Raw genomic sequence first — 13,567 nt, forward strand, 5'->3', positions numbered from 1 at the left:
ACACTGGTCACCGGTGAATCATAGTATTGCCGCATAGTGAAAGACAGCCAGCTAGTTTAGAATGACGTCTTTAATTAGCTCCAAATAATGCTTTTGGATTACGGAGTGTGTGTGGGTGTGAATGTGTGTGGGGGGTGGTGCAAAGTGCTAACGCCTTCACACCACCTGCGGAATGGGTGCGTTGCGGTCTCTGTACAGTACACGTACTGAAGACACACGCACTGCAATTCACACTGCATGCGGAACAGATGTTTTGCGCGTCTGGAAAGTCTGCACCTGCTTGGACCACAAGATCACGGAGGTTCATGCTGAAGAGTTGAGTTCACCCAATAACCACCATAGACTCATTTGTAAATGATAGCCACATTTCCCTTTCAGATGACGTGTACTGGCTGCACGTTATGACAACATAAACTTGGAAATAAATGACCATCCAAGATGAACAAAGATATTGATACGGGCTACCATGACTATTGTAATGAAATGGTCAAATGTGGATACTACTCCAGGATTAGCTCAACAATTAAAATTATAAATTAAATTATAAAATTTTAAATTATTTTAATAGTAGGCATACAACTATGTATTGACAGTCTATGCTGCCTTATAAAAGGCTTTTAGATTTTTGCGGCTCCAGACAGTTATGTTTTTTGGTTTTTTTGGGCCAATATGGCTCTTTGAACATTTTGGATTGCCGAACCCTTACCTCGTACATCAACGGCCTATTTCCTGTCTGAGATGTGTAATTTCTTGAGCTTCATGAATATACACAAATAGAAGGTTTGCGGTCGCCGGAGACGTTCCACATATGGACCGCAGCTGTTGCGCAGCCAGTGTGCTTCCACTCATTGACTCCAATACTTTCTTTCCCTTGCGCCGTTCGTATGCAATGCATCTGTTTCGCATGCAGTGTGACTTAGGCAGAACAAAGAAAGTCTAAAAATCTAAAAATAGATGAGCCTTTTGTTTAACTAATTCGTGCCTCATTTATTATGAACTTAGTCAATGTAAAGATTGTAACCAAAATTCAGGGGGAGATTCTTATAAATTTAAAGAATACCTAACTAGGTAGTAAATCCAGGTTGATAATGATAACCTTCTGGTTTAAGCTTGTTGGAGCAATTGAGCCCAAACAGTGCTTTGGTTAAAAGTTTTGCAGTAATTACCACACAACCAATGACAAACACAGCGTGATTTTAAGAATAAAGACTATTAAGAGTATTTTAACACTGATGTTTTCTAATTCATCCATTTTCTAATCTAACAATGTCTATTAAGTTGTGATACAGTACTTGAGGGCAGACTCTGAATACTATGTGTGTGAGGGTATTCGATAAATATATGTACAACACAATTTTGGGTCTGGACTGAGTTCATGCCATCTAAAAGAGTATTTGCTGTCAGAGTTCCTAAATGTCTTGACTGCACATCTGCTATTCCTGTCTGCTTGACTGTCACTTCTCATTTTGATCACTTTCTGCTTCTCTCTGTCATTTTCTCTGTGCAATATTGTTTCTGGTCAGAGTTTAGGACTTGAATTCTAAACTAAACTAAAATTCTAAACTTCCTAATTTTCTTTGGGAAAATTATGTACCGTATTTTTCGGACTATAAATCGTGTTTTTTTTCATAATTTGGGTGGGGGGGCGACTTATACTCAGGAGCGACTTATATGTGAATTTATTCACAAATTTTAACTTGATAATTAACACTTTGCTTACTAGTATAGTTGATCACTTCACATGATATTTTCACTTTAAACCGCATGAGGGCGCACTATGGCTGTGGAATAATTGGAGCCTCACTGACAATGAGTTCCATTCACTGACTTCCGAAGTCGGGAGATTTAGTGATTTGGAGTGACACAGATTATTCGATAAACTTGTTATTTATGTTATAGTTATTTGATATATAGTTTATTTAGAGTAGCAACGTGTATGTTAGACTTCAGTAGTTTCCGATTTTCTAGGGAGGCCATGAAAGCAGCAGGGGCGGGGGGGAGGGAGGGGTTGGGGGTTAAACTCAACATGGCTTACATGTTGAGCTCTTGATTTGTGAAATAAAGAGCCGGTTACCAAACCCACGTCTTGCCTGGTACTTTGGTAACGCTACAATATACGTAGATCTGTGGAATAATTGGAGCCACCAACTGACAACGAGGCTGACGTCAGCGGCGCACGGAGGTCCGGAATCGACAGCTGTTTTTTTTTTTTTTTGACACAGAGGATGAATATTCCGGAGGATTTAATGATTTGGAGGGACACGGATGGTTCGTTAAAATTGTTGCTTATATTACATTTATTTGATATATCTAGTCTGACGTCCACGGCGCGCGTAGTCTTTCCGGCGTCAACAGCTGTGTTGTTTTTTTTTTGTTTTTTTTCAAGTGACACGGAAGACGAAGACTCTCATGGATTTATTGATTTGGAGTGACACGGATGGTTCGATAAAATTGTTGTTTATATTATTATTTCATACATGGTTTATATATTGTTATATGGGCCTGTAAAAAAATTTGAACTGCAACGCGCCGCTGACGTCGGACTTGTTTACATAAAGGAGGACCAACTTGATCGATGGCTTTAATGATTTGGAGTGACACAGATGGTTTGATAAAGGTGTTATTTATGTTATAGTTATTTGAATAACTGGCGGCTCGGTGGCGCACTGGCTAGCACGTCCGCCTCACAGTACGGAGGGTGCGGGTTCGATTCCACCTCCAGCCCTCCCCGTGTGGAGTTTGCATGTTCTCCCCGTGTCCGCGTGGGTTTTCTCCGGGCCCTCCGGTTTCCTCCCACATCCCCAAAAACATGCTTGGTAGGCTGATTGAGCGCTCCAAATTGCCCCTACGTGTGAGTGCATGTGCGGATGGTTGTTCGTCTCTGTGTGCCCTGCGATTGGCTGGCAACCGGTTCAGGGTGTCCCCCGCCTACTGCCCGATGACAGCTGGGATAGGCTCCAGCAAGCCCGCGACCCCCGTGGGGATACAGCGGTACAGAAAATGGATGGATGAATTATTTGAATAACTTATTGTTACATCAGGCCCTTTCTCAGCTCTTCGTTTGTGTTTATGTCACGTTAGCATACCTATCGTTTAGCCTGTTGTTGCTCGTTCATGTCTGTTCTTGGTGTTGGATTTTGTCGAATAAATTTCTCCCAAAATGCGACTAATACTCTGGAGCAGCGGTGGCCAACCCGCGGCTCGCGAGCCGCATGCGGCTCTTTGGCTGGTTTCATGCGGCTCTTTTACGTTCATATCAACATTTGTGTTTATTTTTCGTGCGTATTTTCTTCGCTTGGGTTCAATATGGTATTTTGGTCAAACGCGCATGCACATGAGGTGAAATCCCGCAAAGGAGGAGGGACAAACAGAGCGATTGGTTTTGCTGGCTTTTTAATGAATGGCGACTGTGACTACGGGGGCCCATTAGGTCCAGAAAAGCTGACAAGACGCTTGCCAAAATGGCAAGGAAAGAATGCACAGCTAAACGAATATATGACGATGAACACAGGACGTTTTTAACAGAGTTAAAGTTGTTTTTTGTTGAACGCTATGGCAAGCCATTATGCCTGATATGTCGGACGTCATTGGCGCATTTAAAAGCTTCAAATGGTCAGCGGCACTTCAACTCACTTCATGCCAATATCGATAAGGACTTTGCAAAAGGGACTGAATTTCGCAAGCACAAGTTTGGAGACTTTGAAAAGTCAGGCAGAAAAATAGGTACAGTTTTTCAAAAAAATTACGAAGCACTCAGAGACTGTCACACTTGCATTGTTTCAACTGGCTTGGAACATTGCACGGGCTAAAAAGCCATACAATGAAGTGGAGTTCGTTAAAATATGCCTCAGTGACGTTATTGAAATCTTGTCTCCTGAAAACGACAAACTAAAACGAATGGTCTGTCCCGCCACACATAGTAAGTGAAAAAACTTATGTTTTTGTTTGTGGAATTTGTTGAACTGAGAGTTTGTCTGTGTGAGACAATGCACACAATGTTCATTGTTGAAAATGTGGTCTTTGGTCTGTGGTTTTAGTACTGTAGGAGTCAATTTGTCATTATCATGTTGGTGCGTGACATAGTAATGTCACACAATAAATTTGGCTGAGCAGAGGGGTGTGTGTGTGTGTGTGTGTGTGTGTGTGTGTGTGTGTGTATGTGTGTGTGTGTGTGTTCGTGTGTGCGTGCGTGTGCGTGTTTGTGTGTGTGTGTGTGTGGGGGGGGTGTTCATGTGTGCTCATGTGTGTGATGTGGCTCTTTGCGATGACACAGTAAAAAATGTGGCTCTTAGTCTCTGACTGGTTGGCCACCCCTGCTCTGGAGCGACTTATATGTTTTTTTTCACTTTATTGTGCATTTTATGGCTGATGCGACGTATATTCCGGAGCGACTTTTAGTCCGAAAAATACGGTAAACTTCAGATGTAAATAATTGTGCTTGACCATAATTATCCAGATTATCTGATTTATGAATTATAAGACCTATTAGTGTTTGTGCTTTCAAAATGTTTGCAGTTTTGCAACCATTTTGAGTGGTTTTGTGATTGATATTAATAGTTTTAGAAATTGAGGTTCAAGAATCATTGTTAGAGTTTAACCATTTAGAATAAACTGTAATGAGTAACAGTAATTAGTACTTCTCGGTTTCAAAAACGTTGGTGACATACTCTAAGGAATTTTTTAACAGTAGTCTACTACATATCTACAGATTGTTCTACTAAGTTTAGATGTGTTAAAATAAGTTTAAATGTAGTATTTATTGTGGACGAATTTGTGGTAAGTCGAATTGAGTAACGATTTGGCCATAAAATATGAATACTGATTGCTATATGCCAGGGGTCACCAACACGGTGCCCGCGGGCACCAGGTCGCCCGTGAGGACCGCATGAGTCGCCCGCAGGACTGTTCTAAAATTAGCTCAAATAGCTGCACTTGTCAGTGAGCTGCATCTATTTATTTTACAGGCAAACCTCGGTTTTCGAACATCCCGGTTCTCGAACAAATCGGAATTCGAACAAAAAATTCGAGATTTTTTTGCTTCGGTTGTCGAACAAAATTCGGAGGTCGAACCTCGCGAGATGAGCCGGGAGGACCCGAGAAAATACGACCGCGCGGCCCGGATGACGACTGACTCCGTTGTTATTGTATTTTCGTTACTTTGAGGTTTGTATTAACCCCTAATCATGCCTCCAAAGAAAGCAAGTGGGAGCAGTAAAGCCATCCTAAAACACAAAGACGCTCTTAAAGCAATGCGACAGTGAGCGCCCAGCGCGCTGCGGTTGCGCGATCGGACTAAATTAAGCTCCCTGCGCACTGAGGTCCACTTAAATTTTGGAACGTACATCCGGACTTTAAAAATATTTTCTAAATTTTAGCGACGGCTCTGTCACAATAATGCGACCAGCGCGGTGCAGTTGCGCGGTCGGCGACGCGCTACAACAGTAGCCCGTTCGGCGGTGCGCTGCAGTTGCACGATCGGACAAAATTAAGCTCCCTGCGCACTTAGGTCCACGTAAATTTTGGAAAGTACATCAGGACTTTAAAAATATTTTCTAAATTTCAGCGACGGCTCTGTCACAATAATGTGACCAGCGCGGTGCAGTTGCGCAGTGGGCGACGCGCTATGGTTGCGCGTTCGGCGATGCGCTGCAGTTGCGCGATCGGACAAATATGTGCAAATGAAAAAATGCTTAAAAAAGGCGTGGGTTTTTTTGTCTTGAAACGGATGAAATTTTTTTCCATTATTTGTAATGGGAAAAATAGATTCGGAATTCGACCGATTCGCTTCTCGAACCGCCTTCTGGAATTGTGGTCAAAAACCAAGGTTTGACTGTGTCTTTGCTATTCTTGTTAAAATCACACTTACATGTGAACTGGAAATGACAATAATCACACATAGTGAAAGCCAAATTGAGCAAATTGGCTATTTCAGAAGTTTGTGTCAAACTGGTAGCCCTTTGCCTTAATCAGTACCCAGAAAGTAGCTCTCGGTTTAAGAAAGGTTGGTGACCGCTGCTATATGCTATATGGATTTAGATATATTAAAATATATGCTTGTGGAAGGCTTTTAATGCCTTGCAGCATTTTTCACTTTTCTCATTAGCACTTTTGAATCGCGTTTTATGTTCTGTTTTATCTATTGTTGTTTTTGTCCTATTGTAAGGCACTTTGCGTACCAGTTGGTTATTGTAAAGGGCTATATAAATAACATTTGATTGATTGATTGATTGATTGATTGATTGATATAAATAATTTAATATATTACCCCTCCATGAGCAGTCACCTGATCGTGGTGGAGGGGTTTGAGTGTCCTAATGATCCTAGGAGCCAAATTGTCTGGGGCTTTATGCACCGGGCAGAGTAACCCATGGCAAAATGGTCCTAGTTGAGGGGCCAGACAAAGCACGGCTCACAGATAATTGAGATGATGATGATTAATTGAGAACATTGGATTCAGCTTTCCCTTGCCCGGACGTGGGTCACGGGGGCCAACTCCGTAACCAGGTTTAAAGGTGGGTCTCGAAGGCGAGCGTCTGGTGGCCGGGCTTGCACCCATGAAGCCCGGCCAGGCACATCCTGAAAAGGGAACGTGGGTCCGACATGCCATGGGCTCACCATCTGTGAGAGGGGCCAAAGGGGTTGGGTGTGCCGTGAGGTGGGCGGTGGCCAAAGGCCTGGACCTTCGCGCTTCGATCACCGGCTACAGAATCTGGCTCTAGGGACATGGAATGTCATCTCTCTAGCAGGAAAGTAGCCCAAGCTGATGTGCAAGGTAGAAAGGTTCCGTCGGATATCGTCGGACTTGCCTCCACACATGCGCCTGTACATAGGGGTTTACCCCAGGGAACGAGAAGCCTCCCACCACCTTCGGAACTGTTGTTTGTGTCTATGCACCAAACAGCAGTTCAGAGTACCCATCATTTTTGGAGTCCTTGGAAGGAGTGCTGAAGAGTGCTCCTTCTGGGGATTCCATTGCTCTGCTGGCTGACTTCAATTCTCAAATGGGCAATGATAGTGAGACATGGAAGGGCGTGATTGGCAAGAACACCCGCCCTCGATCAGAACCTGAGTGGTGTGCTATTGGTGGACTTCTATGCTAGTCATGGATTGTCCATAATGAACATCAAGTTCAAGCATAATGGTGTCTATATGTGCACTTGGCACCCGGACACCTTAGGCCAGTTTGATGATCGACTTTGTAGTTGTGTCATCAGATTTGCGGCCGCTTGCTTCGGACACTCGGGTGAAGAGAGGGACAGAGCTGTCAACTGATAACCACCTGGTGGTGTGTTGACTCTGACCTGGCAGAACCAAACGTATTGTGAGGGTTTGCTTTGAATGTCTGGCAGAATCCCGTCAGAAAGACCTTCAACTCCCAACTCTGGCAGAACTTTGCCCACATCCCGGGGGAGACGGGGGACATTGAGTCTGAGTGTAACATGTTCCGTGCCTCCATTGTTGAGGCGGCCGATTGGAGCAGCGGCCTGTCGTGGTGGCAACCCCCGAACTCGCTGGTGGACACAGGCAGTAAGGGATGCCATCAAACTGTCCTAAGAGTCCTATATCGGGCCTTTTCGGCCTGTGAGACTCCAAAGGCAGCTAGAGTTTGATCCGCATTTACGACAGTAAGTCAGATTTGTTTCTGGTGAGGGTTGGACATGGCTGCCCTTTGTCACTGATCCTATTCATAACTTTTCTGAACAGAAATCCTAGGTGGAGCCGAGGCGTTGAGAGGGTCCGGGTTGGCAACCTCAGGATTGCATCTCCGCTTTTACAGGTGATGTGCTGTTGGCTTCTGCAAGCCGTGATCTCCAACTCTCATTGGAGCGGTTTGCAGCCGAGTGTGAAGCGATTGGGATGAAAATCAGCGCCTCCAAATCTGAGACCACGGTCCTTAGTCGGAAAAAAGTGGCATGCCCTCTCTGGGTTGGAGATGAGTTCCTGCCCCAAGTGGAGGAGTTCAAGTATCTTGGGGTCTTGTTCACGAGTGAGGGCAGGATGGAGCGCGAGATCAACAGGCGAATCGTTGCAGAGTCCATTGTGATGTGGGCTCTGTACCAGTCTGTCGCAGTGAAGGAGCTGAGCCGGTTGATCTATGTTTCTGCCCTCACTTATGGTCACGAGCTATGGGTTGTGACCGAAAGAACAAGGTCTCGGACACAAGTGGCCAAATTGAGTTTCCTCTGCAGGGCGTTTGGGCTCTCCTTTAGAGATAAGGTGAGAAGCTTGGTCATCCATGAGGGACTCATAGTCGAGCCGCTGCTCCGCGTTGAGAGGAGCCAGATGAGGTGGCTTGCGCATCTCATTAGGATGCCTCCTGGACGCCTCCCTGGTGAGGTGTTTTACCGGCAGGAGGCCCCCGGGAATGACCCAGGACACGCTGGAGAGACTATGTCGCTGAGCTGCCCTGGAAATACCTTGGGATCCCCCTGGATGAGCTGGAAGAAGTGACTAGGGAGAGGGAAATCTGGGCCTCTTTGCTAAAGCTGCTGCCCCCGTGACCCGACCTCGATAAGTGGTAAAAAATGGATTCTGTTTGAAAATAAAAGCTTATAACATAACTCGCATAAAGTCCACTTGAAAATGTCTCTTAGCATTCAAAGATATGTCCGGATCACTCAACTCATTAATTAGTTGATGTCTTGCATGAATATACTTGACACACGATTGTAATAAAAATGCATTGAAATTGCCATTTAGTAGTGTGAAAAAGCGGACCTATAAACCCACTAATGTCTACACATTGTGAATGACTTCAGATTTATTCATTTTCATTATGTACATACCATGGTGGTTTCAGCAATGGAACCAAAGCTGTTGATGAAAATGTTACAGGAGACATTGACTGGAGGACCTGGAAAGGGAGAATTTGAACTATTATACATTTTGTTGTTGTTTTTTTCCAAACTTCCCACTGTTGGATACATAGTAGCAATGTGTACTCTGACTATTCTATCATTAAACATACTATTTTATTTTGAAAGAAATTACCTGCAAGAGATTCAGTCAAAATGTTAGTGCCAGTGTGGCTAATCTGATGAACAAGAAAACAATCTGTGGCTATGTCAATCAGGTGCAGGCTTTGAACAGGCCAAGGTGGCACCAATGAAAACTACCAATTTAGTTGGTTAAAGACAATATTGGTTAGATTAACCCATAGATCCGTCAGACATTCTTGGTCAAAATGACCAATTTTCATTGGTTGGTCCTACCAATGTAGATTGGTTGAAAATGGCTTTAGATGTTGGTGTGGTATTATGCCCACTGAGTGTTCTTCTTATCAAGATGCATTTTATGTTACTTGACAGATGAAAGAGTTTTGTCTTTATTTCTCTATTTACAGTCAGTTATTGTGTTGCTTTGCAGGTTAGTTGTTTTTAGGTCATGACATTTGTAATCTACAGCATAAAGTAAAAAGAGACTGATGCCTATTGAAATACACACTAGTTCAGTAAATTTAGATCAAATCAAGAGCATTGAACTTTGTATACTTTCATTCAACTGCTTAGGCAGAGTATATTTCAAGAGGTTTTAAATCTCAATGGTGAGAACCTGGTTAAATTAAAGGGACAATAAAGCGAACCCAACATTGGCAGTTATATGCTAGGACTGTATTAAATAATGTACTACAATTCCCCCCTGAAAAAATAATCTGAAAAGATTTAACGGTATTTGGGGACAGAGTGGCGGTGCATTTACTTACACCCACTTTTTGGGTGGTGTCTGCTTGATTGACACATCAGCCTGGCTACGTTAGACAAGGAAGCGAAGGCATGTTACTCTTGTTTTCTGGCTTGCTTAATAAGCTTAGTCAACATCCTACCGTTTTGGAATATAGTATTTTTTGAACATTTAAGACAGCTAAGATGCCTAATAGATTTACTGTGGCTGGGTGTTGCAATACGCCAAAAGAAAAAAATCAATGTACATCTATTCCCGAAGGATGAAAAAATTAGGCTTGCCACTCAGCGAGAAGGCTTGCCGTGGACTGCGTCAGCTGCGTTCCAATTCAATTTTGGATAAATAAATGCAAGACAACCCCCCGGAGGTCGGCTTGTTGGAAAGATTGGGAGCACTAGACATCCGGCGAGGAGGCTGACTGTTAAGCTGAGTGTGGCCGTTTAAAGCACCTCTTTTTCGGATAGGCTGCGGAGGGGATACCCCATATGTGGACTTCAGGGGAAAATGTAAGTTAAATGAATCCTTACAAATTTCAATTGCAAATATGACGGCCAATGAACAATTCAGCTTTTATGAAGTCTTTCAGGACGTGTCGTGTTTGCATATGTTGGTGACTGATGAAAGGAAATAGACAGACGTAATGTGGCATTTTAGCTGCAGAAATTCTCATTTCATCCTCTTAATTTAGCCATGGAAAGGTGAATCGTTTCATGTGGTTTTCAGAGGTTGAAACGGGCCTCAGTAGAGGTGTCCACAAGCAATGTCTGTACAATGATTTCCAATGGGGAAATTGTGATCGCTTCCTTCTGTGATGTGATCACCCAAGACATGGAGGGGTGTGGCCATATTCCTCATTAAAAGTTGGTCATTCTAAAGGCATTAGTGATTTTATTATTTCTCTACAATGATTTGATTAAATAGAACATTCTGTTTAAATTTTCCTGATCAAAAAATATACAAACTCCTAGTTAATGAAAAATGGACCATCTTTGGGTTTGTGTCCCTTTAAGGTTAAATAAATGAAAACAAACCCCAATAGTTCAGACAGATATGGGTATGCCGTAATTTAAAATCATAGCTGTTGTCAGCAATATATGAAAACATTCATACATTACTGCTTATTGTGTCGCATTTGTGTCATTTTTGTGGCGTTTTGGAACTAGACAACAATTTCAAAAATATACTACGGCCTGAAATATTTGAAAGTAGGAAGGTATATTCTTCAAATTATTTTCCTCCTTTGTACACAAACGTCTTTTTAAAAAAAAAAAACTATAAAAAAACAGAACCATCAGCTAGGTTAAGTGATACCTTTAAAGTTTGGTCTTATTCTGGCATCATATCCAGATGTCCTTCCCATCAGTTTGTCCAGAAAGTCAGAGGGAGACATTGGCACTTGTCGAGTTCTTGGAGCATGGTCAACCTCCTTACACTGGCCAACACTGTTATAGTGGCAAAATACACAAAAAAATACTCAATCTAGCTGCACAACACATTTTTAATTTAATACAGACGAGCGAGTAAGCAATACGGATGAGTGAGCAATGCAGACAAGTGAGCGCGTGAGCAATACGGACGAGCGAATAAGTGAGCGAGCAACATGAACGACTGAGTGGAGTACGGATGCTGCACTCGAAGAAGGTCGGAAGACGGAATCATCCCACTCGGCTTTTCTCAGTTCCCACCTCGAAACGTTCAAGGCGAATGTCAACAACAGATCTGGGTGATTCCGATAGATTGTTGTTTACTTTTATTACGACACATTTTGACCTCCAGCAAACCCTCTTCATAATTTCATTAATTTATATAAATAAAAAATAAATGTGGGGCGGCACGATGCGCACTGGCTAGCACGTCCACCTCACAATGCGGGCTTAATTCCAGCTCCTGCCTTCCTGTGTAGAGTTCATATGTTCTCCACGTGCCTGCGTGGGTTTCCTCTGAGTTTCATCCCATATTCAAAAAACATGCATGGTAGGTCGATTGAGCACTCTAAATTGCCTGTAGGTGTGATTGTGAGTATAAATGGTTGTTTGTCTGTGTGGCCTACATTTGGCTGGCAACCAGTTCAAGTTGTCTGCCCAAAGTCAGCTGGAATAGGCTCCAGCACGTCCCCGACCCTCGTGAGGATAAGCGGTTCCGATGGATGGATGGATGGATGGATGGATGGATGGATGGATGGATGGATGGATGGATGGATGGATGGATGGATGGACGGACGGATGGACGGACAGATGGACAGATGGACGGACAAACTGACAGACGGGTGGATTTTAAAACAGCTGCATTTGTAACATGTAACAGTAGGACAAACACAAAGACAGTGAAAACAGTCAATTGAAACACAAATTAATACTGTATTTTCCGGACTATAAGCCGCTACTTTTTGCACAAGCTTTGAACCATGTGGCTTGTAGTACGGTGCAGCGTATCTATGGATTTTTCATGATTTTTGTGATATCTAATACACTTATACGCTTGTTCGTAAAAAGGTTGTGGGAGAAGCTCAGAGAGGTAAGCCATGGACGTGCGGTGAGGTTCATGACTCTGGAGGCACTGACGTGGTTGTTCGTCTCTGTGTGCCCTGCGATCGGCTGGCAACCGGTTTAGGATGTCCCCCGCCTACTGCCCGATGACTGCTGGGATAGGCTCCAGCACGCCCTCGACCCCCGTGGGGTCAAGCAGTATAGAGAATGGATGGATGGATGGATGGATGGATGGATGGATGGATGGATGGATGGATGGATGGATGGATGGAGAAAAATCAAAGCAATTGTGTTTGTCTAATTTGTAAAGAGACGGTTGTCTTGTTTAAGGATTTCAACCTAAACAGACAACCCCCTCAGACTAAACATGCTTGTCACGCCCGTGCCAGAGCACGCTCGGCCGACAACTTCCCTCAGCCACATCCCTTCATCACCGTAATGTCTGTCACCTGCTTCCTCTCGTTGTCTCATGTATTTAAACCCTGCCTGTGTGTTCCTCCTTGTCGGTGTCGACTGTTATTTTCGGTTCCTGTCCGCACCCGGTGTTCCTGTCGTCTGGTTTCCCCCCGGTCTTGTCTGGAGGCTCGCGGTCAGAATTTTAACGTTGTCCAAGTGGACTTCTGTCGGTCGGTCTATCTGTTTGCTGGCCGTGAGTCTCTCTCCCGTCTGTGTCGTCGGTTCCCCACCTGCCTCCCTTCCAACTCCCTTTCCCTTCAATAAATCCTGGTTCAAGCTGCATTTGGTCGCACTGGCTCAACACATTCCTGACAATGCTAACACATACGACAAGCTAACAGGGAGTGACCGCGCTGAGAAAGTGAAGCAGCTCCAAGCTGAACTGGCATCACAACAGCAATTCTTCACGTGGGCCTGTGAGTCAAAAGTAAATATTACTAAAGCAAGCTACGAAGTGGCCATGTTAATACTATTGATGTTATGGACCTGTAGACGTGACACAAACTATTACTTTCTGAAAGATATTGTAAATGACAAGAGCAAAATTCACTTGTTCTTAGTTAATAACAATAACAGACAATTTTGCATTACTTATAACTCCTGTTTAAAATGTTCATGAGGCAAAAATAATTTTAAACTCATATAAATTTAAGGTACACTGCTAAAAAAAATTAAAGGAACAGTTTTTTATCAGGGTATGGCATGAATTCAATTAGACTTTTCTGATAAGGTTTTGGTCAGGTACGTGGCAGAGGGGGTTGTTAATCAGTTTCAGCTGCATTGGTGTTGATGGAATTTGTTCTGCCCTTTGTAATAAGTTTAAGTAGAAACACATGTTTACATGTAGTGCTTTACCTCCCTCTACTGGTTGCAGTGGGAAGTTGTTTTTGAGAGCAAACAGGACGGCAGCAAGCAATGTCGACTCGTGTACAGGTGTTAAGAAC

The 13,567-nt window shown here is 43.4% G+C and overlaps 1 protein-coding gene across 4 annotated transcripts in view; it reads right to left on the reverse strand.

Moving 5' to 3' along the window:
- The window catches only part of glra3 (glycine receptor, alpha 3), a 133,279-nt gene that overhangs the window by 65,090 nt on the left and 54,622 nt on the right, over window positions 1-13,567 (reverse strand). For all 4 annotated transcript variants that reach the window (XM_037254726.1, XM_037254719.1, XM_037254735.1 and 1 more), the window contains exons 2-3: window positions 10,993-11,123; window positions 8,787-8,854 (exon numbers count right to left, since the gene is read on the reverse strand). In XM_037254726.1, coding sequence (XP_037110621.1) covers window positions 8,787-8,854; window positions 10,993-11,123 — 199 coding nt within the window. The remainder of the gene's footprint in view (window positions 1-8,786; window positions 8,855-10,992; window positions 11,124-13,567) is intronic.

The sequence above is a fragment of the Syngnathus acus genome, chromosome 1, assembly GCF_901709675.1.
Source record: "Syngnathus acus chromosome 1, fSynAcu1.2, whole genome shotgun sequence".
NCBI classification, from domain to species: domain Eukaryota; kingdom Metazoa; phylum Chordata; class Actinopteri; order Syngnathiformes; family Syngnathidae; genus Syngnathus; species Syngnathus acus.